This window comes from Aulostomus chinensis, chromosome 5, assembly GCF_037954235.1.
Source record: "Aulostomus chinensis isolate RoL2024-O1b breed Wild chromosome 5, RoL_Achi_v1.0, whole genome shotgun sequence".
Lineage (NCBI taxonomy): Eukaryota > Metazoa > Chordata > Actinopteri > Syngnathiformes > Aulostomidae > Aulostomus > Aulostomus chinensis.
Window position 1 is genome coordinate 28,488,888 of NC_141324.1, and position 25,643 is coordinate 28,514,530.

At 47.4% G+C, this 25,643-nt stretch overlaps 1 protein-coding gene across 7 annotated transcripts in view; it reads left to right on the plus strand.

Annotated features, from left to right (window-relative positions):
* The window catches only part of LOC147262055 (disco-interacting protein 2 homolog C-like), a 135,081-nt gene extending 109,697 nt beyond the window's left edge, over positions 1 to 25,384 (plus strand). For 2 of the 7 annotated variants that reach the window (XM_086204448.1, XM_086204452.1), the window contains 27 exons: positions 2,310 to 2,419; positions 3,487 to 3,589; positions 3,726 to 3,790; positions 3,868 to 3,961; positions 4,502 to 4,621; positions 4,852 to 4,966; positions 6,349 to 6,488; positions 6,629 to 6,765; positions 7,542 to 7,750; positions 7,923 to 8,037; positions 9,221 to 9,422; positions 9,753 to 9,862; positions 14,289 to 14,369; positions 14,739 to 14,862; positions 15,548 to 15,669; positions 15,953 to 16,064; positions 16,458 to 16,567; positions 18,269 to 18,399; positions 18,899 to 19,067; positions 19,248 to 19,418; positions 20,949 to 20,978; positions 22,311 to 22,372; positions 23,156 to 23,213; positions 23,306 to 23,380; positions 23,458 to 23,632; positions 23,860 to 23,983; positions 24,612 to 25,384. In XM_086204448.1, the coding sequence (XP_086060574.1) occupies positions 2,310 to 2,419; positions 3,487 to 3,589; positions 3,726 to 3,790; positions 3,868 to 3,961; positions 4,502 to 4,621; positions 4,852 to 4,966; positions 6,349 to 6,488; positions 6,629 to 6,765; positions 7,542 to 7,750; positions 7,923 to 8,037; positions 9,221 to 9,422; positions 9,753 to 9,862; positions 14,289 to 14,369; positions 14,739 to 14,862; positions 15,548 to 15,669; positions 15,953 to 16,064; positions 16,458 to 16,567; positions 18,269 to 18,399; positions 18,899 to 19,067; positions 19,248 to 19,418; positions 20,949 to 20,978; positions 22,311 to 22,372; positions 23,156 to 23,213; positions 23,306 to 23,380; positions 23,458 to 23,632; positions 23,860 to 23,983; positions 24,612 to 24,864 (3,317 nt within the window). In that variant the 3' untranslated portion in view covers positions 24,865 to 25,384. The remainder of the gene's footprint in view (positions 1 to 2,309; positions 2,420 to 3,486; positions 3,590 to 3,725; positions 3,791 to 3,867; positions 3,962 to 4,501; positions 4,622 to 4,851; positions 4,967 to 6,348; positions 6,489 to 6,628; positions 6,766 to 7,541; positions 7,751 to 7,922; positions 8,038 to 9,220; positions 9,423 to 9,752; positions 9,863 to 14,288; positions 14,370 to 14,738; positions 14,863 to 15,547; positions 15,670 to 15,952; positions 16,065 to 16,457; positions 16,568 to 18,268; positions 18,400 to 18,898; positions 19,068 to 19,247; positions 19,419 to 20,948; positions 20,979 to 22,310; positions 22,373 to 23,155; positions 23,214 to 23,305; positions 23,381 to 23,457; positions 23,633 to 23,859; positions 23,984 to 24,611) is intronic. The other 5 variants (XM_086204449.1, XM_086204453.1, XM_086204451.1 and 2 more) reach the window with 3 other exon arrangements.
* The last annotated feature ends 259 nt before the right edge of the window (positions 25,385 to 25,643 follow it).

Here is a 25,643-nt window from a genome sequence, read left to right on the forward strand (position 1 = left end):
TTTTGCTGCCGTCATCTTCATGGATGTTCCCAAACATTCTCTCCAGACCCTGAGCAACGTGGCTGATACTCGCTGGTGTTTCCTGGTATTCCTCTTCCTCTGCCCTGTTCTCTTCAGACTGCGTCTCGTAGCCCAGTTGATGGAAGCCCACCTAAGACACATTTTTAGCATTCATGCGTTTTTTTTAATGTTTGACTACTGATCACTATCATAACGATTCACCCTAAAATTTACCAAAATGTGAATGCCTTCACCTCCTGGTGTAGCCAGGCAGTATCCAGGCTAAGACTTCCTTCTCTAGGTTGGTCCGACTAGCCAATCAAGACCCAGGGATGGAGGTGAGAGATGTGTTGGTGCACTGAAAGATTCATTTGCAGCTTCTACGCACACGGCTTGTTTACCTTCATGATGGTCTGTTTCACCGGAACGACGTAACAGATATCAGGTCACTATTACCCCGCATCTGCTCACAAACTCCGAGTGGCAGCCGTTATGCAGGAAAGTTTAAAAGATTTGGATCATAAAACACGGCCGGTCTTTGGGGTTGTTTCGGTGAATCCTTGTTTTGTTTTCGTTTTTACCTGTCCTGTTCAACAGCTGGGGCAAGCAGTATCGATGTTCCTGGTGCCTTGCTGTACTGAAGCAGTTTTACTTTGCAAAGGAGGAATCTAATAAACTCCTCCTATCGTCATTTGTACTTGATTTTATTAGGAATGGTATTGGTTCATTGATAAAGATACTGAGCTGAGGCTCAGGAGTGGATAGGAAGTGAGAACAGGGACAGGATAGGGAAGACGGGGGGGGCAAAACAACAACAATAGCAGAAAAACAAACAGACAAACAAAAAACAGTAACAACAATAACAACAGAGAAAAAAAAGGAAAAACATTGTGTACACAAATATGTGTACATGAATGCATTAACTGGTTAGCAGACTGTATCGTGTTTTACCCCTGCTGTTATTTCCTGGGCTATGCGCAGTTTAACACAGGCGTCCATGAAGGTGGCCCTCATTTGCTGCCCAGCCCCCCTAGTGGCCACCAGAGGAACTTCAGTGTTAGGCATTCACTCGCTTTCAACCCTGGAGGCTGAAGGTTGATCTCAGTAGATGGAAGAAGCAGACGGATGACAGCAGACATCTGGGCTGAGTAATGGATGGCAGGACGACACGGCGAGGCGGTGATGCAGTGATACAAATCAATGGAAAAACAAGTGATAAGAAGAAGGAAAGAACGAGAGACATCAGCGAGAGTCTTGGAGTGATGAATAACAAGTGTTTGCTCTTCAGTAATGGATGTATAAATAGACTGACTGCTCCCCACTCAGTGTGCACGTGTGTGTGTGTGTGTGTGTGTGTGTGCGCGCGCGGGGTTCATTACGGTGGAGTGCTCCTCGTATTGATCAGCAGGCTTTAAACTAATTCATCGACAAGGCGCATTGTTCGTCTGCCTCGCTGCCGGCAGGAACCTCGACATTAACGTGGAAACATTTTTAGGGTTTCAAATCTATGTAACATGAAAACACCACCGCCCGACCCCCGGGAGCAGAATGAGGAATAATTGAATTTGATTTCATCGTCCTTAAAGTGTCACAATTACCTCTAATATCCTGTATTTGTTAACAGATTTAAGTGGTATTTTACCCCAAAATGATCATTTTCTTGGTGAATCCAGAACTCAGTAAATATCTGTAGCTGGAAGCTGCAAGAGAGCAAAGACTAACGACAGCTTGACTGTCTGAGGCTCCAGGTCGCCATCCTATATAATCCACGCCTGCTGAATCCAGATGTACGATCAGTAACCCACAAACACATCGACTGGAGTTTAAAAAAAACTTGGCTTGTGAGCAGCAAGTATGAAAATGTTTTTAAAAACACATCCCAACTTTTTTGCATCTGTTCATGAACAAAATGGCCAAATTACTATCGAAAAATGAGCAACCAAACATAACAAGTTTACAAAAAAAACAACTTAAAACCTAAAGGTAAAAAAATGTGTTGGTGGTTTAATAAATAGTTAAATATAAAGTGATGAATAAACTGTTGGCCAGGGGAACTGTGGACAAACTTTCAAACTCTAAATATAAGTTTTTGTCCTTGAGGGTTGACTGAAGTTACGTTTAAGGTGGTAAAAACAGGACTAATCAGCACACGCAAGGGCAGCAGTGTCACAGGAATCTCATCATCGATCATTGAAGTGTTTGAATGTTTTTCGTGGACGTGAAAGTTTTTGTTTTGTCGTCGTGTGTGTGTGTGTGTGTGTGTGTGTGTGTGTGTGTGTGTGTGTGTGTGTGTGTGTGTGTGTGTTCAGGCTGGCCAAAGCTGCTGTGGTTCGTCACCGAGTCCAAACACCTCTCCAAACCGCCCCGAGACTGGTTCCCTCACATCAAGGATGCCAACCAGGACACTGCCTACATTGAGGTAACACACACACACACACACACACACACACACACACACACACATCAGTGACAAATGCCCAGCCTGGGGCACCTCCACCGTGTTGTGAATGGAAATCAATGGCGTTACATGTTCTCATTCATGGTTGGGTAAATGTTGGTGCGCCGGTCAATGTTCTCACCTCCTTGGATTGATTGGGATTTACCTGGCGTCCTCTAAGCAGCCCGCCGGTAATTGCAGCTCCAGTGAGGGGAAGTGTCTCCTTGATTGCACCAGAGATTGAAAAAATCCTCTGAAACAACCCTGAAAAGAGGAGGTTGATAGAAAATGATCGAGCCTGTGTTCTTTGGCGAGGCTTCATCAGACCGGCGCAGTGAACATGAAAACAGCCTCGGCTGGTTTTCATGTGACTCAAATAAGTTTCTACAATAAAGTCCTCTTCTTCTTCTTCTTCTTCTTCTTCTTCTGTACAAGATAATGTCTCAACACAGTTCATGGCTACCATCTGTGTTAAGTGCTTCCTTGTCATGCCAGCGGTCATTTTGACATTTCACAATGTCTCTTAATGACTTGAGGCCTGTTGAAGTCATCTGTTAGCAGAAGGTCCCTCTTATTCTAAAGATGTTCTCTCAAAGTGAGTTAGCAATAAACAGGGAGGAAACCGTTGTTGATATTTAGGTGAGGAGTTTGAGAAAGGAAGGATGCGGCTCGGTGGTTCGCGCCACTGCCTCACAGCAAGAGGGTTCTGGGTTTGAATCCCAGCCGTCCTCCATTCTCTGTTTCCTCCACCGTCAGAGACACGTACATGAGGTTTTAGAAACCTGTCGGTCCAGCTGACCAGGACATCTGTAGTCCCTGAAGCTGCTCACGGCTCCGTGGAGGGCGCCGACACACGTCACTGAACAATCATGTCAGCGACCGTAAATTTGTTTCTGCTCAGGAAACACGTTTTTCGTTTGTCTAAAAATATTCCAGTTGACGAACTCTGTTTTCCCTCTGTCTGAGCACTCGAAGGAGTCCAGAGAGAGTAAAACTAGAACTAGAAATAAACCATGACTAACTCTCTCTCTCTCTCTCTCTCTGTCCAGTATAAGACGTGTAAGGATGGCAGCGTCCTGGGTGTGACGGTGATGAGGATAGCCATGCTCACACACTGCCAGGCCCTCACGCAGTCCTGCTCATACACAGAAGGTAACACGCACACACACCTTGTCATGTTGTTATTAGTGAGACACTGCTTTCAGATGAGAGACAGCAGCAGATTATAATCCCAGGATTGAGCGTTCCCTCTCTCTCTCTCTCTCTCTCTCTCTCTCTCTCCCTCCAGCTGAGACCATAGTGAATGTATTAGACTTCAAGAAGGATGTGGGACTGTGGCACGCCGTCCTCACTGTGAGAGACACGTCTACGACATTGACAACAACACGTGAACACGTATACGTACTTAAACATGCTTCTGCTCCTCTCAGAGTGTGATGAACATGATGCACGTCATCAGTATCCCCTACGCCCTGATGAAGGTCAACCCTCTGTCCTGGATCCAGAAGGTCTGCCAGTACAAAGGTAACTGAAGGAGTCGATGGTCCTTCACTGTGTTGCGCGTTTGTGTAGTATCACGTTAGCGAAGGTTTTCAGGGAAAAAAAACAAACCTTCTGCAATTCAGAAAAGTTCCTCTGCACATTTGAGATGCTTTTTGCAGTTTCTGATAGTTCTTTGGTTTGTTGGTGGTTTTAGTCTCTCTCTTTTATCCCCCAAGTATCCAGTTTATTTCTTTTGATTCACATTCATTTGCATGGATAGTTTCCACCACTTCTGCAAAAATTCCTGAGTCTAACTTCCTGTGGAATATTTCTGGAAACTTTCCCTTCTCGGCACCAGTGTGTCAGCATGCGTGTATCTGTTTGTGTTTTATATGTGCGTATCTTCAACCCTGTTGATGTGTTGAGGCAGATGTCACTTTCGATGAATTAGTTTCCATTTCTGCGGTTTGAAGTACTTTATGAATAAAGATGACTTAACTTGAGTCCTCTAAGAGTATTTTCAACTATGTGAGTGAGTAGTATGTGTATGTGAGTGGCGGGTCTGGTGTGTGTTGTGTGCAGGTAAGGTGGCGTGTGTGAAATCGCGGGACATGCACTGGGCTCTGGTGGCTCATCGGGACCAGCGGGACATCAACTTGAGCTCCCTGAGGATGTTGGTGGTGGCCGACGGCGCCAACCCCTGTAAGAGCCTGCGCACATCTGTCACAGCACCGCTCAGGAGAGACTGTACATAGGATGATAATAGATCTTGGTCTTATTAAAGGCTACAAACATGCAAACAACAGGAATCATTTATTACATGATGAACCTCTTGACCAAGTGCTTCAGTGGTTGTTCTCTTAGTAATGAAGAACCCACAAAATGTGTCGATGAAGACGCGAGTTGCCGCTCTTCTGTTTTATCCGTCTCAGGGTCCATCTCCTCCTGTGACGCCTTCCTCAACGTTTTCCAGACCAAAGGTTTGAAGCCGGAGGTCATCTGTCCCTGCGCCAGCTCCCCTGAGGCTCTGACAGTAGCCATCAGGAGGTACACACACACACACACGTGTGTACATGCTCAATGTCAAAAGACACACAGCTGCAGTGGAAGAGCAAGCGTGACGATCAGATGTTCATCAGAAGACTCGTGTCTGAGCGTATAATCTTTATTGTCAGTAGTCAGATTATTGGTTTTATCACTCTTGTGCATTAGGGGGCGCTGTTGTGCATCTTATGACAGAAACCTGCACATCTGGGTCCACAAATAAGCGATCAAGTAGCTCCAGAAACCAGAAGATGGATGGATGTTGTGGGCCCGTGGTGCTGCACTAGGCCCCCTGTGGCGCACTGGTGCAGCACCACGGGAGGAGGAGGAGGAGGAGGAGGAGGAGGAGGAGGAGGAGGAGGAGGAGGATGGATGGATGCTCTGCATTTTCCTCAGCTGCTTGTCTGACAATGGCAGTTGTTCATGAAACCAACCCTCATTCAGCACAAAATATTCTGGGGGTCTTGAAAGTCTGGCAGGGGGAGAGTTAATATCACAGGTTTTTTTTTTCCTCCTCTCCCCCATAAATAATAAACTTTTTTTTTTACCGCTTTAACCCCCCCCCCCCCAGTAACCCATTAAAACTCCTGACTTTACTCTTTTGAAACACTACATTTACAACCTTTCCTCCTCTTTCATCATCAACGCTGCAGCTCAACATGTAAAATCCACATTACAGTTTAGTCAGGGCGTCATTAATTCACCAGTCGGCTGTAATTTTTACTCCTTGCTCTTAATTACCACTCTATAAAAGCTCTGTGTGTGTGTGTGTGTGTGTGTGTGTGTGTGTGTGTGTCTTTTCTTGTAATGACAAGCTCACTCTATTTTCAGAAAAGCGGCCTCAAAACTCCTAAATATAAAAAAGAACACATGCACTAGCTGTGCAAGTCAGTAATCATAAACTTAAACTGTCAAACTGCCCAAAAAGTCACAACCTTTCCGAAATTTAAATAATTTTCTTTAAAAAAAAAAAAAAAAAAAGCCAAATAAATGTCCTGGTTTTGTGTTTCTTCCATCCTGAAACTCCAAATGTTCCCCAATTAATTTTTGTCTTTCCTCCAGCGTTCTTAATCCTTTCATTGTTCAAATGTCAAATTAGTCCTCAAGATGCTAAACGCACCCCTCCATGTCAGCAGGAACCTTCATCAGTTCCATCTCAGTCAGTATCGTGACGGTCTTGCTTTATTCTAATCATGTAAGTCGAACTAGCCGGTTGTTTATTGTATGTTGTAAAGTTGTGTCACATACACGCTGATATTGATTCATCAGAGATCTTTAAGTCGGACTCTGATGGTTTGGTAATCACTGGACGCCAAAATCATATTGACAGTTAAATGGGATGAGTCATCCATCATCATCATCCTCATCCTCATCCTCTCCGGCAGGCCGGTGGAGGAGGGCAGCACCTCCCCAGCTCGCGGCGTGTTGTCCATGCAGGGTCTGAGTCATGGCGTGATCCGTGTGGACTCTGAGGAGAAGCTGTCCGTCCTCACGCTGCAGGACGTCGGGTCCGTCATGCCTGGAGGTGAGAGGTTTCGTCTCCCCCTACCGTGGATCAATATACCACCAGGAGTATATTTGAGGGTTACGAAGCTAAAATCAACCGTGCTCTCGTTTTTCTTCTCTCCCTCCCGCCTCGGTGTTTTCTCTCCTCTCGTCCTGAAGCTACAATGTGTGTGGTCAAGCTGGAAGGAGTTCCTCAGCTCTGTAAAACTGATGAGATTGGAGAGTTGTGTGTTTGCACCGTCGCCACCGGGACCTCCTACTACGGCCTGGCTGGCATGACCAAGAACACCTTCGAGGTAGGACCTGAACCCGGCCCGCCGGTCAGAGTGTAAACGCTTTGCTCGAAAAGCCCGATGTTTTCCCATCTTCAGAGTCTCTAGTCTTCAGGGTGGTGACGAGCAGCGCTGCTCTGTCCCAGCAGGTCCCATACAAGTCCAACTGTTGACCAGTGGGCACTGCACGCATGAGAAAAAGTGGCTAATCGTCTCTTTAGCGCCGGTCAAAGGCGGATTTCTATATTACAGGACAAAACAGACAAACCTGCAGCCCAAACATCTGAGTTTCAGATAAAGTCATGTTTGTTATTCTGCCTGATAATTCAGATTTTACACCTGCTATTAGGGCTAGCTAGCACTGTTAAAACTAACAGCTACCAGCTGTGCATTAGCTAACGTTACGTTGTCTGCCACTCACTCATAAACTTTGCTGTAGATAAAGTAATGGTTGTTGTTCATCTTTTAGAACAAGCTGTTTTAAGATTTAAGCTGTTAGCTAATGGCTAACATTTCTTTATCCCACCACCATCATCATTTGCTAACAGCTATGATATTTCACCATACAGGTCCCCCTTACAACAGGCCAAGAACGACCAACTACACTTTTCACAGTAATTTTATGATTTAATTGTAACTCAAACATTAAATGCTAGCCATTAGCTAGTGTCTATGTGCCGATTGAGTACCGTCCAAGATGGTGGACCAGTCTAATGTGAGCCCCGGCTGTGTAGCTGCAGACGTCTGCCACCGTTGTTGACATAGCCACAAAGCTGAATCCATACTGGCCTCTGCTTCAGGTCTTCCCCATGACCAACAACGGAGCCCCGATCAGTGAGTTTCCATTCACCAGAACTGGCCTGCTGGGCTTCATTAGCCCTGCAGGTCTGATCTACGTCGCTGGCAAGATGGACGGTCTGATGCTGGTCGGAGGCCGTCGGCACAACGCTGATGACATCGTGGCCACGGCGCTCGCTGTGGAGCCCATGAAGTTTGTCTACAGAGGAAGGTGTGTCGAGAATGAGCCTCCTCAATGAAATGGTCTTATGCACACTTGGGGCTTTTTAACACTCCATTTAGTCTCACAGGCAGAAAGCAAAGCCTGATGGCCGTGTCTCTAGAGTTCAGTCAGTGGTGGTTGGGGTCCTGCTGGCTGAAGCAGTTGGTCTTGTGTGTTGCAGGATAGCAGTGTTCTCCATCACGGTGCTACATGATGAGAGGATTGTGGTCGTTGCTGAGCAACGGCCCGACTCCACCGAGGAGGACAGCTTCCAGTGGATGAGCCGAGTACTGCAGGTACACTCGCAAATGAAATACAGAATACTGATATTTTGGTAAAACGTATTCGTCAGCAGGTCGTAGATTAGCACAAACTTCAGCTGCCTGTAAATGTGCCTGATATGAAACAGCCTGATGAGCTCAGGACCTGGCGACACGAGTGCTGATAAATGCTAAATATCGACCCCATTAATCGGGCGACCTCTTCTTCAGATGTGTTCTATATTTTTAACCAATTTAAGTAAACTGATAAAGGTTCAAAGGCAAATACACACTGAGGATACACACCACACACACATATTTTAACAGACTGTTTTATAAGTCAGAACACACACTCACACACACTGTGCGTTTAGACTCCCTCCGTCCCTGGTAGACGGCGTGCAGACTGCGGTCAAACTGTAAAAGCCATCTGCATTTTTGTTGCTTCAGTGAAACCAAATCTTGTTATTCCTTTACCATCACAGATACGCCCGGCTGTTTTTCCATTTAGCTCGTCTGGTTTTTGACACACTCAGCAGTTCTGATGGAGCTGAGCTGACTTGACGGGACATGATGTCACATGATGCGATAGAGCTGGGAGAGTTGATGTGGATGAGCTACAAACAGATTCAGTCATTTGGGAAACATTTCTTATTTCAGGTGTTCGGTGATATCACAGGAGCTTAACAGTACGGTTCCAGAAGGCAGCATCTCGTTCACGTTCTCCGTACATCAGCTGATTATTGGCTGTGATGTCGTAAATATTCGAGGTTGACTTTCCACCTATGAGCTAAAGTTTAGAGGAGGTCAACTGTGTTTCGAGAAAGAAACAGCTCTGATTAGTGATCTCACTGAGAAATTACTACACCACCCACAATCCTCAGGTGTGTCAGCCATGTCTCTGTTCAGTGGAGTGCACTGTTGCCATGGAAATGTTTTCTGAACTCTTCAGTGTCAGCCATTTTGAGTTCCGTGACTTTGTGCCCTCGTTTGAGAGGAGCCTGGCTGCTGGATGTTTTGATTTTATATGTTTACTGACGTCAGTCACAAGTAGGCTAACGACAATAAAAATGGTCATTTGGTCAGGAAATGTTTGAGTGTCGGGTGGGAAATAGCATTTGCAATGGCTTATGGGACAAGTAGTTCCTAAAAGCCGTAATTCACGCCAAAAACCAAGTCAGTTAGTTCCTTCTGTCGTCTCTTTCCATCATCTCTCCAGGCAATAGACGGTATCCACCAGGTAGGCGTGTACTGCCTGGCTCTCGTACCCTCCAACACCCTGCCCAAGACTCCCCTGGGTGGCATCCACCTATCAGAGACCAAGCAGCTCTTCCTGGAGGGGGCGCTGCACCCCTGCAACGTGCTCATGTGTCCACACACGTGTGTCACCAACCTGCCTAAGCCCCGACAGAAGCAGCCAGGTAGAGTACATCATTGAGCGGCGCCTTGCACCTGGAAGCCCACACTCACTTCTGGGAGTTGATTGGTTGTTACCACTGTCGCAGGAGCAGGTAGAGCCAGATGATGAAGTGAGGACCGGTGAAGGAGATAATTCAGAGACCCAAAGATGCCTCTGATTAAAGTTGATTCATTTCTTCAGCATAATAAAGTAGAAGGATGTGAAGACAGTTGAGGGGTTGGTCCTGCACCAACTGAGGGGAAGATGGGTGACATGTCAGGAAGAACTAACAGCAGGTAGAGAGAGTGAGAGACACCTTCTCTTGTCACGTTTCCTGTGTCCTCTTCCTCAGAGATCGGCCCTGCGTCTGTGATGGTCGGGAATCTGGTGTCAGGAAAGCGGATTGCTCAGGCCAGCGGCAGGGATCTGGGTCAGATCGAAGACAATGACCAGGCAAGGAAGGTGTGTGTGAGCGGGGGGGGGAGGGGGCTGGTTTTCTTCATCTTCATCATCATCATTAACATCACACACGTGTACATACAGCACACGTCCGTCAAGCCTGCTGCTCCGTTTCACTCCATCATGGTTTATTCACATCCTCCTTTCTGGGATCATCTCTTATTGATGACATCACTTCCAGAGGTCTCGTCTCCCGTGTTCACGTCACACCAGCGGTCACGTGTCATCATCTCAGCTGTGACGGGCAAGTTCCTAAAATGTACTGTAGTACACTCCAGATTGCTAGTTACAGTCTGTGAATAGTTACGCCGCTGTTTGTATAAACAACAGATCACGAGCAGAGAAGAAGAGATTTCATTGAAACTGGGCTGGAACAACATCTGAATAACTATAAATATCAGAAAAGAGCAGGAACTGCACGTTGATGACGTACTGATGGTATTGTGCATATTTGCTTTAAAAATGCTGCATAGTTGGGGGGACCCTGCAGACCAGATGAGAAGCAACAGAGCTGCTGATCAAGCTCAGACTGCTCGTTCCTGATCAGGACTCTGGTGAAACGGCACTCGAAGACCCGAGGCGTTGCGCTGTAATTACAAATCCAAACTAGATGATGATGCTGTAATGAAAAGGCCGGACGAAGACGGCTTCAATTTGCGCAGCACACGTTTAATCTAACGCCGCTTCATTGCCTCTCAGCGGAGGAAGTAATCACCAGGTGAATTTGTGACGGTGGGTTCACGAGTTGTTAAAACAAATGTTTGGCAGGTGAGGCTCAACGCCGCAGAGAGTTTTGAGTCCAAGGGAAAGGCTGCTGCTGTCACGTCTTCACGTCCATGAACTCATCGGTCCTGTCTGTTCATCCATCAGAGCTGCTCGTCTGTGAAAACCAGGCCCTCCGTGTGAATGAATCTGCCAACGTTGCCGTGGTTTAATGAAATGTTCTGTGTGTGTATCTGTGTAATCTCAGAGTGAGATGGGATTTTCTCTCCCTGTGTCAGCTTCCTCTTTGAGAGCATCTGAGCTGTCAGGCCTTCACAGTGACCTGATCAGTTTACCTGCTGCTCCAGCAGCACTTTTTCAGCTCGGAGAAACTACCGTTTTCTTACCGACTGCTGTTCTTGGGCATCATTTGGTACCTTCATCAGAGTCATGCTAGTCTGGTGCAGCCAGACGTGGAAAACTCGAGCCGGAGCACCAGCGGTACTTCTTATTTTTGTAAATAAATCTGAACCTGAATTTAAAACATCAGAACATCTAAAAAGTTCTAACTTCTGTCGTCGTGCGGCGGCGGCGGCGGCGGCGGCTGGACAGCAGACCAACTTGTCCAACTCAACATTTTCACTGAGCCGCAGCTCTTCTTCTTCTACTCTGTCACAGCCGTGTGCCGTGTTGCCTGTACTTCCATCTTGTGGCAGCCTATTTCATCAGCTCTAAACCGTCACTGGGACATTCCTCCAAACGATGAGAGGGAAATAAAACTGGTGCTTCCTCTCACTGGCGGTGAGAAAGTCGCCTGCAGCAGCAGAAGCTCTTCATCTTATTGCATCACAGCTGGGAGTGTCTCTGTAACGTGGTTGCTGACACGTTTTTATTTTCTTTCTGGGAGTGAAAGTAATGTTGAGCTCCACACGTGCCAGGTGGTCGGCGTGTCGGGTTCCACTACAATGATCCTCTTGTCTGATAATGACATCAGATAAACCTGAGCTGCAGGCTCCAGTGTGTTAACACCAGTGTCACACACACACACACACACACACACACACACACACACACACACACACACACACACACAAACCAGCTGATAGGTCTGCTCTATACAGGAGCGGATTCATATCGACTGTGTGGAATTCAAGCACACATACACACACTTCTACACAAACTGGGGATAGAGGCTCTTTGTCTTCTCTCTCGCATGGATAACGTGACTTTTATCTGCGGGTTTTCAATCTCAGGCTTCAGCCGTGCGTCGGCAGTTAAACCGCCGGGATCAGAGCGTCAGTTACGCCCAGCACGGCGATATTTGCTAACACTCACGTTATCTTGAGGCTCAAACACCAAGTGGGATCTGCCCAATATGTCCTGAGTAAAAGGTTTCTACGGTAAACACCTCCCAGCTACTAGCGCTCTCCGTGCTAAGCTAACAAGCGTGGGCAGCAGCACAGAGGAGAGGAGAGTCTCTCTCTTCTTGTCTGGCTCTGGGGAGCATTGACAACATAATATAAAATGACAATTTCATGTTTATCCAAATGTATATCATTATTATAATTCTGTGAATCCACTGAAGTTTTAATAATAAGTCCAGCTGTAACTTGGCACGCATCTGTTAGTGGAAACTGGGGGATCTGGAGAGGAAGCCGACTCTCAATTACTGTTATAAAAGTTGCATGAAAACGCCTGCAAGCGCCTGAGTGATGTTTTCATCGGGGGACAGAAATCTTTCAACCTCCAGAGGTTTGCGGAGCGTGCAGTCGGTGCTGAGTAGATGAGAGGGCGTTTCTTCACCCAAACACTGGCAGGCAACTACATGACTTTAAAAAAAAAAAACGGAAACGTGTCCGGGGAGAAGCTGAATGATGAGCTCATCAGTAGAAGCCGGGAGGGGAGCTGCACCGCCGCTGGGAGGAACACCGTCACGCACTCCTGACAACAGAGGCGCCACTCTTGTTGACAACTGGTGTGGGCAGAGCGTCGCAGTGTGACGTTCTTTTAACTAAGCGTCATTCTTTAAGGAGAATTAAGAAACTTTTCACTTACAGCTGAGTTATTCAAAAGTTGTGTCATTAACATTCAGTCAGATCACCGTTTCACCGCTGGGATTGGATTTCTTTCGGTGCGTGACAGTTGGACATGGACCACCACAGCCATGGAGGGATCTTGTAGAAGCTGTAGGCAGACATTCGTCTCCTCCATCTTGTAAGACAATGACAATCACTGTCGGATTCTGTTGGTGAAGCGTGATAGTCGCCAGTCGCCCCACTGGATTCCATTCTAACAGTGACTTCAATCACCCACTTGAACTCAAAAAAGTTCTAAAAATTAGAGTGCAGGTTGAGTCCCCCTTGAACTGACAGCAATTAGCTGCAGATATTCTTTGATCGTCAACTGCTTGCTACAAATATTTTTCCTGCCACTTAATTTGTAAGACAGTTTCAGGACTTTTTCTATTTTTTTGGCCTCGCATGCTTGGGCATGAAGATGAAGAACTGAATGAAAAACTGAATTTAAAATCAGCTAACAGCAAATGCTACCTCGTTAGCTCATCCCTTGCGTGGGCAAGAATCAGCAGAAGGGCGCCCTCTGATGGACTCAAGTTTAACGGCAGACTCAACGTGGTCGTGGTCCAGTGACATAATTCTTCCTCTTGCTGATGTTTGTGAGAGATTTGTTTTCCTTCGAGGATCTTGTGCAGATAAAGTTGTGAAGGTGCTAAAGTCTTGGTTGGCCTACGAACGTAGATCATCCTGCAGTACGACACCATCATGGCTAACCTGCTGCCTGTAGCTGCTGTTGAGTTTAGTTTTGCTGGCGCACTGTGAGAGAATACCGATCCAAACCCTCGGGGAGTCGAGTGTTCGAGGATGCATTGAGTTTGACAGCGGGAGAGAAGGAAAGAGGGAAGGTAACAAGGCTTCCTCCTCCTCAGCAGCAGATAGAGAGAGAGAGAGATGGAAATCAAAGACAGGACAAGAAAACAAATCAAGACACAGTTTGTTTCTGGCCTCATGAATTTTTCAAGGTTTGCTGCCAAGCGGTGAATCGGCGAGTGTGATTCTGCTGCTCTGCCAGACAGAAGTCTGATTTAGTTGTGTGGATTCCTGCTGCCTGTCCGTCTCCACCGCTGACAGAGGAGGATTTAGAATTCAGAGTCTTAACCCCTTAACCTCAAAGGGAACCGGCCCTCGATGAGAACCGCTCCTCTTCTGGTTCCAGTTTCACCGGCTGAGACAAAACTGAATTATAATGCGAGGAGGTCACATGTGAAGCTTTATTTTTGTGCCTGACTCTTTTTCATATTCATGATGCTGAAGACGGTGCCATCCAGATCTGGTTCCTCTCTGAGTCCCTCGGAGGACAGAGGGGAGGAACCTCACCAGAGGGCAGTGAGGGGAAATCAAACCCGCGGCCTCTATGAGCTCTATGACCACAGAGACAATCATTCATACACACCTGACACTGACTGATAAGTTTCCTCACTCCTCTCTTCTGAATGTTGAACTTCTCCAAGTGTTTCTGCTTCAGCACAAATCAGGAGAGTCAGGGATGAAATTGATCTGTGTGACGACGTGTGTGAGAGAGAGAGTGTGTGTGTGTGAGAGAGAGAGTGTGTGTGTGTGTGAGAGAGAGTGTGTGTGTGTGTGTGTGAGAGAGAGAGAGAGTGTTGTGTGTCCTCATCTATCTGACTTTTCCTTTTGTTTGTGTCTTCCAGTTCCTTTTCCTGTCAGAAGTGTTACAGTGGCGAGCACAGACCACCCCGGACCACGTCCTGTACACACTGCTCAACTCCAGGGTTAGAATACACACACACACACACACGCATGCTGTTGTTGGGTTTCGGCATGGATTTGGATACTGGTGGTTCTTCACTACCTTGAAAAAACCAAGTCACGATGAAGGATCTAGTTTCACAGGTTTCACGCTTGGTTCCTGTGTGTGTGTGTGTGCGTGCGTGCGTGTGTGAGAGAGAGAATTGGCATGCTGTAACTGGTACGCTAGTTTGCATAATGCCGATATGATCCACTGGTTTGTTTACAGCTGTTAGTGAGATGCTGCGATGGAAAATATGACATGACATCTGCTGATACACACAGCTGATTGAATGTGTCAATCATCTGAGTGTGTGTGTGTGTGTGTGTGTGTGTGTTTGTGTGACCTCCAGGGTACGATAGCCAGCTCGCTGACCTGTGTTCAGCTCCACAAGAGAGCAGAGAAGATCGCCGCCATGCTGGCAGAGCGGGGGCACCTACAGGACGGAGATCATGTGGCGCTGGTCTACCCTCCAGGTAAACGCGCCAATCAGGACCATGCAAGTTTACTGTCAATTTACTTCTAAATGATGTTTCAAAGGAAACACAGATACCAACAAAGAGCACAAAGGAAAAACTATTGAGAAACTAATTGAAGGATGTTTCCTTAACTGACTAAGTTATGCTAAACCTTTGCAATGACCCTTTAACTTGGCGCTAACACGTAAACAAGGACAAAATCGAAATGAGGAGGGATGGGGAGGAGCGGTCCAGTCGGATCGAAGCAGGCCTGCAGGGAAAATGATGGACAGAATTGTAATTTCCCTCTTAAGATGGCGAGTCTGACGTCCGTCACGGCAGGACAGACGCAGCCGTGCAGGACGAATTCCCAGACACGAGGAGATTGTTTTAAAGCAGCATTTAATTAATTGCCTCCAGAGTCGGACGCTCAATATTTAACCTCTTCTGTGACTGTGGAATATCTGTGCCCTGGTTGTCTTCTCTCAGTCTTTTCCTCTTTATCTTTCTCTTCCTCTTTGTTCTCTCATCTCCCTCCTCTTCGTCTCCCACCCTCCAACGTTTCTTTCTGTCTCCTCTCAACCTTCTACTTTCATCTCTTTTTCTGCATCTCTCGTTTTTTTTCATGTCTGTTTGTCCCCCTCTCTTTCCTCCCCTCCACTCATCTGTCTTCTTTCCCTCCATCCTCCTCCTCATCCTCCAGGTATCGACCTTATCGTGGCCTTTTATGGCTGCCTGTACGCTGGTTGCGTCCCAATCACGGTGCGGCCGCCTCACCCTCAGAACATCGCTACCACGCTGCCCACTGTCAAGATGATAGTGGAGGTAAAATCTCTCCCCTCGTTTCCTGTTAACTCCCAATAGAATGCCGGGGGTCTTTGTAGTCCAGCAGGAAGTTAGCATGTCAGCGATGAGATACATTTGTAGTCCAACAGGAAGTTAGCATATCAGCGATGACGTACATTTGTAGTCCAACAGGAAGTTAGCATGTCAGTGATGAGATACATTTGTAGTCCAACAGGAAGTTCGCATGTCATTGATGAGATACATTTGTAGTCCAACAGGAAGTTGTCATCCCAGGTTGTAGTTGTTGTCTGTTGTGGTGCAGGTGAGTCGGTCGGTGTGCGTGATGACCACTCAGCTCATCTCCAAACTGCTGAGGTCGAAGGAGGCCTCAGCTGCCGTAGACGTCCGGACCTGGCCCCCCGTCCTGGACACAGGTACGAACCCACTTATGAGGGACAACCTGCAGTTTAAAGAAAAAGATCCTCCTAATTAAGGAAATATGAAAACAAGTAGAAAAAAAAGATTTTGAAATCACTCATGGAGCCATTAGACCATCGATCATCATCAGATTAGTCGTCTTCTTTTGATGTGTGTTTCTGTGTTGGTTATATGAGCCGTCTGTCTCTGAATGGTTGCTCTGGCTCCTCACCTCATATGTTACTTCCTATAAAAAGTCAAGAAAATGTTGCAGCGACTGAAAAGTTCCTTTGAATGTGAGAAATATATTCATAGAAATTAGAGATAACAGTGAAAAGTCCTACAAGTTTCAGTGATGAATGAACTTTGGGATCATGTTGTGAGGCGTGTTCTCTGGATTTTGCCGTTAGATGACTTGCCAAAGAAGAAACCTCCTCTGCTTTATAAACCGTCCAACCCCGACACCCTGGCCTACCTGGACTTCAGCGTCTCCACCACCGGCATGCTTGCTGGAGTCAAGGTGTGAACAGCACACACACACACTTCATACGCTGGGTGTGTTCCACAAGATTGTGTCTCGGGGGGTGAGTATGTTTGGTCTAGCAGGATATGACGGATGACCACAAACTGCCTCCAGAGTGAAGGAGATCGAAATATCCTCAATGCCTCCTATTACCCATAAATCTGAGAACAACAGGAAAACAAAGATGGCTGACGCGTCTCCCCACAGAAGCCCCTTTGATTAGGTGCTTGCAAAGCTATTGAGAAAAAACATTTCATCTTTATCTTTTTAAGGTAAAACTCTTTGACAGACTGCATAAGTCGTATACGACACTGCTCCAGTAGGGGCAGCAAACTGGTGTTTCCACCCGTATTGTTAGAGACCAGGAAAGGCTTCCCTCGTGCTACAGTGACGTCACCAATGATGAGCTCACCGGAGATGTAGTTGGTTTTGTGGCATAAATCGGATGCAGCGCTGTGATGCAGTCTCTCAGCTTGTCAACGCTAACAGATGATCCCTTTAACCCTGACACAGCTAACATTTGTTTTACATCCATTAGCAAAGATATTGAAGGTAAAACGGAGGCTGATGTGACGCCGCCTAAAACCTGCGTTCCTTCTAGTAGCCAGTGGGGGGCAATGTTGTTAGAAGTCAAAGACGAAATGATCCTCCTCTTCACTTGTTACAACAATTAACATTTTTTCTGTACTGTTTTGGTCTCAGTGCTCAGGACACCACAATGTTCATTTAGTTCATTATCAAGAGAAAAGTTCAGAATCAAAGAGAAAAGCTGCCATGTGATTGACAGCCTGTCGATCTCAGAATGCCTCACTAAAGCTGAAAAACAGTCCACACGCTCGGGCGGCGAGGGCTCGGCGGGATTGTCCGCCTCCTCTGTGGTTTGTCTGAGGCAGATTGACATGTCATTAGTTCTACAAGTCATAAATCAGAGGTTGGTCAAGTGAAGCGTTGGCCTGATGTTGACAGTCGAGGAGAAATGAAGGATCGCCACAATTCTACAATTCGTCATGTTGAAATTAATGTGTGTATTAAATATCACAGCGATCCATCTGAGAGTTCTGTAGACGTTTCACTCTGAACCCAGAAATGTCATCCTTTTGGTAGCAGGGAGTGAAAAACGAGCAGCTCACCAGAATCATTAGGAAGATCTCCACTCAAACCGCTAACAACACGTTAGCTTGTTTCTGCTGCCACCAAGAGGCCAAAAGAATGTCTGCAGATAAATATTTGGCCATAAAAATGAGGGGCCGTGCTGGTTGCACAGTTTGTCTGACAGTGTTCACAACATCAGCGAGTGATGCTAAGGGATTTAGCATTTTAATGAAAATGAAAACAACAAAAACAAAAGCCTCATTAATCAGCAGAGGAACCCGCTAATCAGCAGCGCAGAAAGTAACAATGTCTGTGTATTTTCTCATGTGCTGCTAAATTGAACGTCCATTATCTTAAATCACCGAGTCTAATGAGCAAATAAGCTGGCGCTGGAATGTGAACGGGGCTGTGACAACAGAGACCGTCATTCATCTGGTCACCGCTGCGTCCTAAAGCTGCTCATATCTCCAGTTCTGTTTTGACAATCTTTCTGCGACGTTTGTTCTTTGTTGTCGTTCATCTTATTCATCCCGCCCTCCGTCGTCTCCCCGGAGAAACCTTCTTCGGGGACAGGTTGTAACATCTCTATGGTTTCTGTGTGTTCAGATGTCTCACACAGCCACCAGTGCCTTCTGCCGCTCCATCAAGCTGCAGTGTGAGCTTTACCCGTCCAGAGAGGTCGCCATCTGCCTGGACCCATACTGCGGCCTCGGCTTCGTCCTCTGGTGCCTTTGCAGGTCAGACACGTGGTGAAATAAGCAAAGTAGCTGGAAACATAGACAACCATCCTCTATTCTGCTGAGTACCCGCTACATCTGGAAAAGGAAGCAAAAACGTTTTGCATCACTATTTCCCGTCACAGGTATTCACTGATATCAGCTCCTAAGCACACATTTGTCCTCCAAAACAGTGAAAGCCTGACCGCAGCAAACTGAAACCATAACTGCAGCATCAGGAACTGCACAGTCTCAGCACTGGCAGGGCAAAAATAACGCTGCCTTCCAGCATGAACCACACCCGCCTCCAGTTGTCTGTTCTAGAAACAGACACAGAAATGGACACCGACTTCCTGTTCCAGTGCTGCTAGCCTCTGTGGCCGCTGAGCAAAAAAGCCGTCATTTTCAAAGTGTATTTTGCCTTTCAAGTACTCACAAGTAGGTGTTTTGAGCTCAGAACAAGTTCCATCAACATTGAGCGTAATGTGCCTGTGTCCCCTGGTCTGGTTTCTCTCTGCAGCGTGTACTCAGGTCACCAGTCCATCTTGATCCCTCCATCAGAGCTGGAGGTGAATCCGGCTCTCTGGCTGTCGGCCGTCAGTCAGTACAAAGTCCGCGACACCTTCTGCTCCTACAGCGTCATGGAGCTCTGCACCAAAGGCCTGGGCCTGCAGACCGACTCGCTGAAGGTAACGGCCGCTCCGTCTCCTAAAGGGTTTGTGGTGGTGCTTCCATTTAGCTTGTTCTCAGAGGAGACATAATCCCTCCTTGTGAGTCAAGCTTAGATACGCGCTGACGTCATGTCGTGGAAGGAGGGGAGACACGGGAAATGATCACTTGAACCAACCAATCTCTGTCCTTCCTCCAAGTCTCGAGGCTTGGACTTGTCTCGAGTGAGGACCTGTGTGGTGGTAGCGGAGGAGCGTCCCAGGATAGCCCTGACCCAGTCCTTCTCCAAACTCTTCAAGGACCTGGGACTCCACCCTCGAGCTGTCAGCACCTCCTTCGGCTGCAGGGTCAACCTGGCCATCTGCCTGCAGGTCAGTCAGGCTGGCACCTCTTAGTTCTGCTTCCTGGAAACATCTGATATTTGAGCAGAAGATGCTGTTGAAGTTAGAACTTCCTTCACTGGGGAACTGTAGACTGATGTGGACTAAAGGTGCTTTATTGGGATGTTAGCAGGGTGTCCAGGGCACGTTCTCAAGTAACTTGTAGAAAATGACATTAAGTTGCAGTAAAGATCATATAAAGTCAGCCATGTTGCTGGTTGGTATCGAGATACGCTGGAGCCGCCAGTTTGAGAGTTGCTGGAGGGATATTTTGTTAGTTGGAAGATTCTAGTTTCCCTTTATTTTGTATGTCCTGGATTTTGGAGAGAACAGGAACAGCTTTTCATTCGAGCTTCAAGCAGGAACACTGACAGTATTTCTTCGACTAGCTAAGTACTCGTTTTATGTGAGACAACTTGTGAATGCGAAGCTGCAAACTGATGAACTGAGCTGAAAGCTGTGGAGAGCTGCAGCGTTACTTACCGTTAGATTTAATTCGTAGATTAACGAGAACCACGTAAAGTGAGGATGAGCTCAGCTGGGTGTGTTTCAGCCAGCAGCAGGAAGCAGACTACAGTTTCAGAGTAGAAACTCGGGCAGGACTCCGTCTTCCTCTGGCAGCGTCTCTCATCCACGCTCTTCCTCTGAATGTCTCTCGGGTTCAGCGACTTCCTTCCATTTCACGCTGATCATCGCTCTTTCATTTCCAGCTTTGATCTGAAATCCTCGGCGGATCAAATCTGAGCCCTCATTCATGCTGAAAACGTTCTTCTTAGAACCCACAGAAATATTTAGAGACGCATAAAGGATGTGGTGCTTAGTTCCGAGTGAGTGGATCACGTCTGTGAAATTAAACCTAAACAAGCCCAGGTCGCTTTTTTAGGGGCTATTATGTAAAGCAGTGATTTCTGCCTGTTTGAGTTAACAGTCACTTTAATGACTTTATTCCACTTTCATAGAAAACCAAGTAATATTGCAGTGTTTTTGAAAATGAACTAATTGCCTCGTTCCCATGGACAGATGTCTGGTGTCTCTATTTTGTTTTTTGTCCCTGCATCTTTGGTACGTGTGGCTGACGCTCCACCAGCTGATCTGAGTGCTGTTAGCAGCAGAGATGGTAGTCGCCTGTTAGCTTGTTTTTGCTCGCATACTTCCACACTCCACAGGAACTTTGCAGTAAAATTTCAGGTATTAGTACTTGGAGTGAATGGGGTCATGCATGTTGGAGGTTTCGCTGTTTCTCATCTCTGGAGACTCCAGACGTTTGTTCGTGGTCACGAAAACTAACAAACGGCTGAAGCGTCTCTCCGCTTCTCACTGCTGGTTTGTTGCTTTCAGTTTTTCATTTTGACATTTTTCTGTCCTCCCTCTTTCTTCCTTGTTTTATGCTTAACCCCACCAACATATCTCATACTTGGTTTTGTCTCCGCCCTCCCTCCTTCCTCCTCCTTCTTCTTCTTCTTCCTCCTCTCCCCCTTCACTTTCCTCCTCTTCCTCCTCCACCCGTCTTTGCTGCTGTAGCCTCACAGGCTGGGAAAGCTTGTCGACCAGGTAGGGAACCACCCCACCCCCCACCTCCCACCCCCCCACAGCTTGTTGACACATCACTTATCAGATGGATTGAACTGAAGCAACAGTTGCTTGATACTGACCTGCTCCTGGCTGGAACCTCAGCACCTGAAGGTCACGTGTCCACCTGGTGGCGTGCGATGCTTCACATGACGCAGAAAAGTGATCAGACATAGTGAGAAACAAGTGATCTGGTGATGTCACAGGTAGCACTCCTGAGCAGTCTATTAGCTCCCCTGCTGTCTGCTGTGTCTTCTGGCTGTTCGGGCCTCTAACTCCCAGCATGCCGCTGAGTGTGTGTGAGTGTGTGTGTGTGTGTGTGTGTGTGAGTGGGGGGGCCTTAGTTGAGTCTGTTTCTGCTTGTGTGACTCAATCTTCACCCACTAGGATTGACCTTGAGCTGTGACAACCAATCAGGAGCTACGTCACTGTTGGGTAGAAGAGAAGAGAAGTTCTGATTGGGTGGAGAACTTTCTAATTTCTGGTAGTGGTTCTAGACTGGGGGGGTCCAGATGTAGCTGCAGGGCCAAACTCCCCAGACACAGAGGGTCCCATCAGTTTCCTGCTGGTCATGTGACAGGCCGTGGCTACGTCCTTCTGCTGCTGACAAAGAAATGAGCTCATCGTGCTGATTCAGTTCCAACGCAGACAGGAAGATGATGGGGTGGTGGAGAAAGAGAGAGAGGTCTTAGTCTCTGTCTCTGTATCGTTCACTCGCAGCAGAGAAACCAAGCAGCTGTGCTCACGGACGGGAATCATGACACAGAACAAAGAGACGCACCACCGTCAAACGTGACCAGTAGCTCTGTTAGCTAGCGAGTCTCCCAGCCCTCCTTGACTTCCTGGAACTGTCAATGTTTTTGTTCAGAATTCCTGCGACTGATTTGAAAGAACTCAGATTCAGACCCGGTCAGGTCTTCAGTTCATGTTTACGTGAACCAGAGGCATCATCATCATCACCTCATTCTTGCATCCTTCTTTTCCTCCTCACTTTCCCCATTTTTCTTTCCCTTGAAAGAGAAGTCTTCAGTTTGCATGTCGGTCCAGTAGAACTGCGTTTGCCGAGAATAATTTGTAAAGATTATTTTTCAGCTCCTCAGATTAAGTTCATTTCCTCTCCGTCCCTCGGTTGCTCCCTCACTGGCACCTGAATGTTCTCGAGGAGTCCCCACCTGTGCGGTCAGAGCTTCTCCCTCATCTGTGGAGGGGAAGCTAGTAGCAGTAGTGGTAGTAGCAGTAGCAGTAGTGGTAGTAGTACTAGTGGTAGTCGGGGAGGAGGTGTAGTTTGTGCTGACTGTTGTTGGTCTTCTTCAGGGCACCTCAGGACCCGACCCCACCACTGTGTTTGTGGATATGAGAGCCCTCCGCCATGACAGGTGAGTCCACCCAAGACACTCACTGTGATCGTCTCCCTCCGCCAGGTCACATGACTTTTATACATCAAGGAGAGAAAAGCAGGTTCCTCAGGTCTGACTCTCCTGTGTCTACGGGGGTGGAAATCATCATCGTTTCCCAGTGGAACCAAATCAGTGACACCTCAGGTATGACCGATTACACCGGGAAGTTCTGACGCGCCAGTCGGGCCCCAACGGTCCGATGTTGTACACGTTTCTACACGTTCTGCCGTGGTGCAGGACGACAAAACACGTGGGCAGTGAAGGCAGATTTCATCACGTCTGGTCCAAGCTACACAACACGAGCTAAACAGGTGCAGCGCCACCTGGTGCTGTGGAGGTGGATGTGTCGTCAATAACTGGATTCTTCCCAGGTTCTGGGATACTGGGACACGGACAGTTGTCCGGTTAAGTGATCTACTGGAGCTGGAAGTGAGCTGGTGGATGACGACGGGATCACTTTTGATCAAAGCTGATCGCTTTGTGTGTCTGACTCAAATTTCTTTGTCAACTTCTTCACTTTTTTGGGGGGGGGGGGGTGTGGGGGGACAGACTTGAGGGGGAACTGCAAAGCATTGTGGGGGGTTCACCATTGTAGATAATCCTGATCTCATGAAGTTCATGTTGTTTCCATGGTTGTCACGGTGACAGGAAGAGGAATGTTTGAGAGAATATTTCTCATTTTGATACGCATTAAAATCTGTCCTCGAAGAGTGAAAGTGCTGAGCGTGGTGAGAGTTTTACCGGGTCCCGTCTGCTCTGCAGGGTCCGGCTGGTGGAGAGGGGCTCGCCACACAGCCTGCCCCTGATGGAGTCTGGGAAGGTGAGTCTGTGCTCGTCTTTCATCTTCATACAAACAAAACCAATAGCAGCGGGTGAGGGGAGAGAAGGAGCTGATCTTTCCTCTCTGACCAGATCTTGCCGGGGGTCCGGATCATCATAGCCAACCCGGAGACCAAAGGACCAATGGGAGAGTCCCATTTGGGAGAGGTGAGTGCTTCTGCGTTTGACCAGCAGGAGGCGCCTGGTTACACATCTGCTGATGAATGGTGACCCGTGTCTTTTAGATCTGGGTGCACAGCGGCCACAACGCCAGCGGCTACTTCACCGTCTATGGAGACGAGGCGCTGCAGTCGGACCACTTCAACTCCCGGCTCAGCTTCGGAGACACGCAGACCGTCTGGGCTCGAACTGGATACCTGGGCTTCCTCCGGAGAACTGAACTGACAGACGCCAGCGGTGGTAAGACACAATGTTGCAGCTCTTGCTGCCCGTCACCCTCAGAGCTGAGACCCAGGCTAGTTAGCTTAGCACAATGAATGGTAGTGGATGGGAAACGTCAGCATAAGATTTTGTCTCTTCCTTATTGCTGAAATTAATTCTAGAGAAAGTGTGATGGGAGAGTTGCTGTTGGAAACATAGTTGTGATAGTGACACGTGTGTGTGTGTGTGTGTGTGTGTGTGTGAAGAGCGGCATGACGCCCTCTACGTGGTTGGTGCTCTGGAGGAGGCCATGGAGCTGAGGGGGATGCGTTACCACCCCATCGACATCGAGACCTCCGTCATCAGGACACACAAGAGCATCACGGAATGGTGAGCAACACGATGACATCATCCTTTATGGAGATTTATTTTCGCTAGATTATCTCCTGCAGGGCAGAGCAGTAGAACAAATACAGAAACATATCCCAGTGTTTTTCTCCCCACGATATTGACTCCATATTTCAGCCCTAGAATGGATTTGATGGCGTGTGGTTCTGAGGTATCGACCCGTGTGTGGTGTGCAGCTACGTTCAGCTCAAACATGGTTCTGATGAGGTGAAAAAAAAAACTTGATTGGGTCAGTTTGAATTACCAGAAACATGACGTTCATACTCTCAGATGAGCAGGCGATGCAGGTAACGTGCATGATGACATCAGCAGGTGTTGATTACTGTTCTACAGGTAAGTAAGAAATAATTGTTGGGTTTTTTAAGATTCATGGCGCAAACGCCTGTTGCTGTATTTCAATATCATCCCAACTTCAACATCCATGAACATCAGATCTGTTGTGGAAACATCGGCGTATCGGAGGAACGTTGTGCAGCTTCCCACTGGATTGTTGGAGCTGTGGTATCTTGAGGTTCTCGCAGGGTTCCAGAGTTCTAGATGTTCCTGCTCCGTGCGGCTCATGTTGCCGATGATTCTGAGTTTCGGGTTGTTTCCTCTTCTGTGGTTCCAGCGCCGTGTTCACGTGGACCAACCTGCTGGTGGTGGTTGTGGAGCTGGACGGCTCGGAGCAGGAGGCCCTGGACCTGGTTCCCCTCGTCACCAACGTGGTGCTGGAGGAGCACTACCTGATCGTGGGTGTGGTGGTGGTGGTTGATATCGGCGTCATCCCCATCAACTCCCGCGGCGAGAAGCAGCGCATGCACCTGCGCGACGGCTTCCTGGCGGACCAGCTTGACCCCATCTACGTGGCCTATAACATGTAGCGCCCCCTCATGGCCATGTGGAGGGGGACGCTGGACGATGCGGAGGATCATTTCTGCCACCAGGGGAGAAGTAGTTGTGCTTTGCCCTTAGTTTTGTCCCTCAGGCTAGTCGCCGCTGCTAACCAGCTCCCGGGGCTGGTGGTTGAGTTGAGGTGAGTGAGGAGAACGTGGCGGTTCCTCCGTCCAGGGCGAGAACGTTCCGTGGCAGCGGTGCAGCCTGGAGGCCGTAGAGGACAATCGTAGCAAAGATTCAGGCGTTTAGAACAGCGATGTCCCACTACGCCGCTTGTTTTTCTGTTTTTTTAAACACCTCCTCGAAAATTTTAGGCTATTTTTTAAAAGAACATTTACATAAAAGAAACAGTCAAAAATGCTATTTTCCGTTTCTGGTCCATCGACATTGCAAAGATATGTTTTGATATGAAGTCACATCACTTTACGCTGAGGTACGACGCCTGTGTTTCATCTTGGCTTCTTCTTCTTCTTTTGTAAGCAAACGTTAACATTTTTTACTCGACGTTCTGTTCTGAAGCAGCCGTCCCGTCTCACGGGCAGAGCCGTGGGCTGATTTTCATAAAGTGACAGCCTTTAACTCTGTTTTTTACGCTTCCACGGGAAGCAAAACAACACATAAATCATATCATGTAAGTATGTACAAACAGAAGCTGATTTAATTTATTTTGTTTCTCTTTTAGAAGTATACGACGAGACGTTCAAGAATGTTTTGCTCTTGAATATTTGCTAATATAAGACAACTAAAAAAGCCTCCTATTATCTTG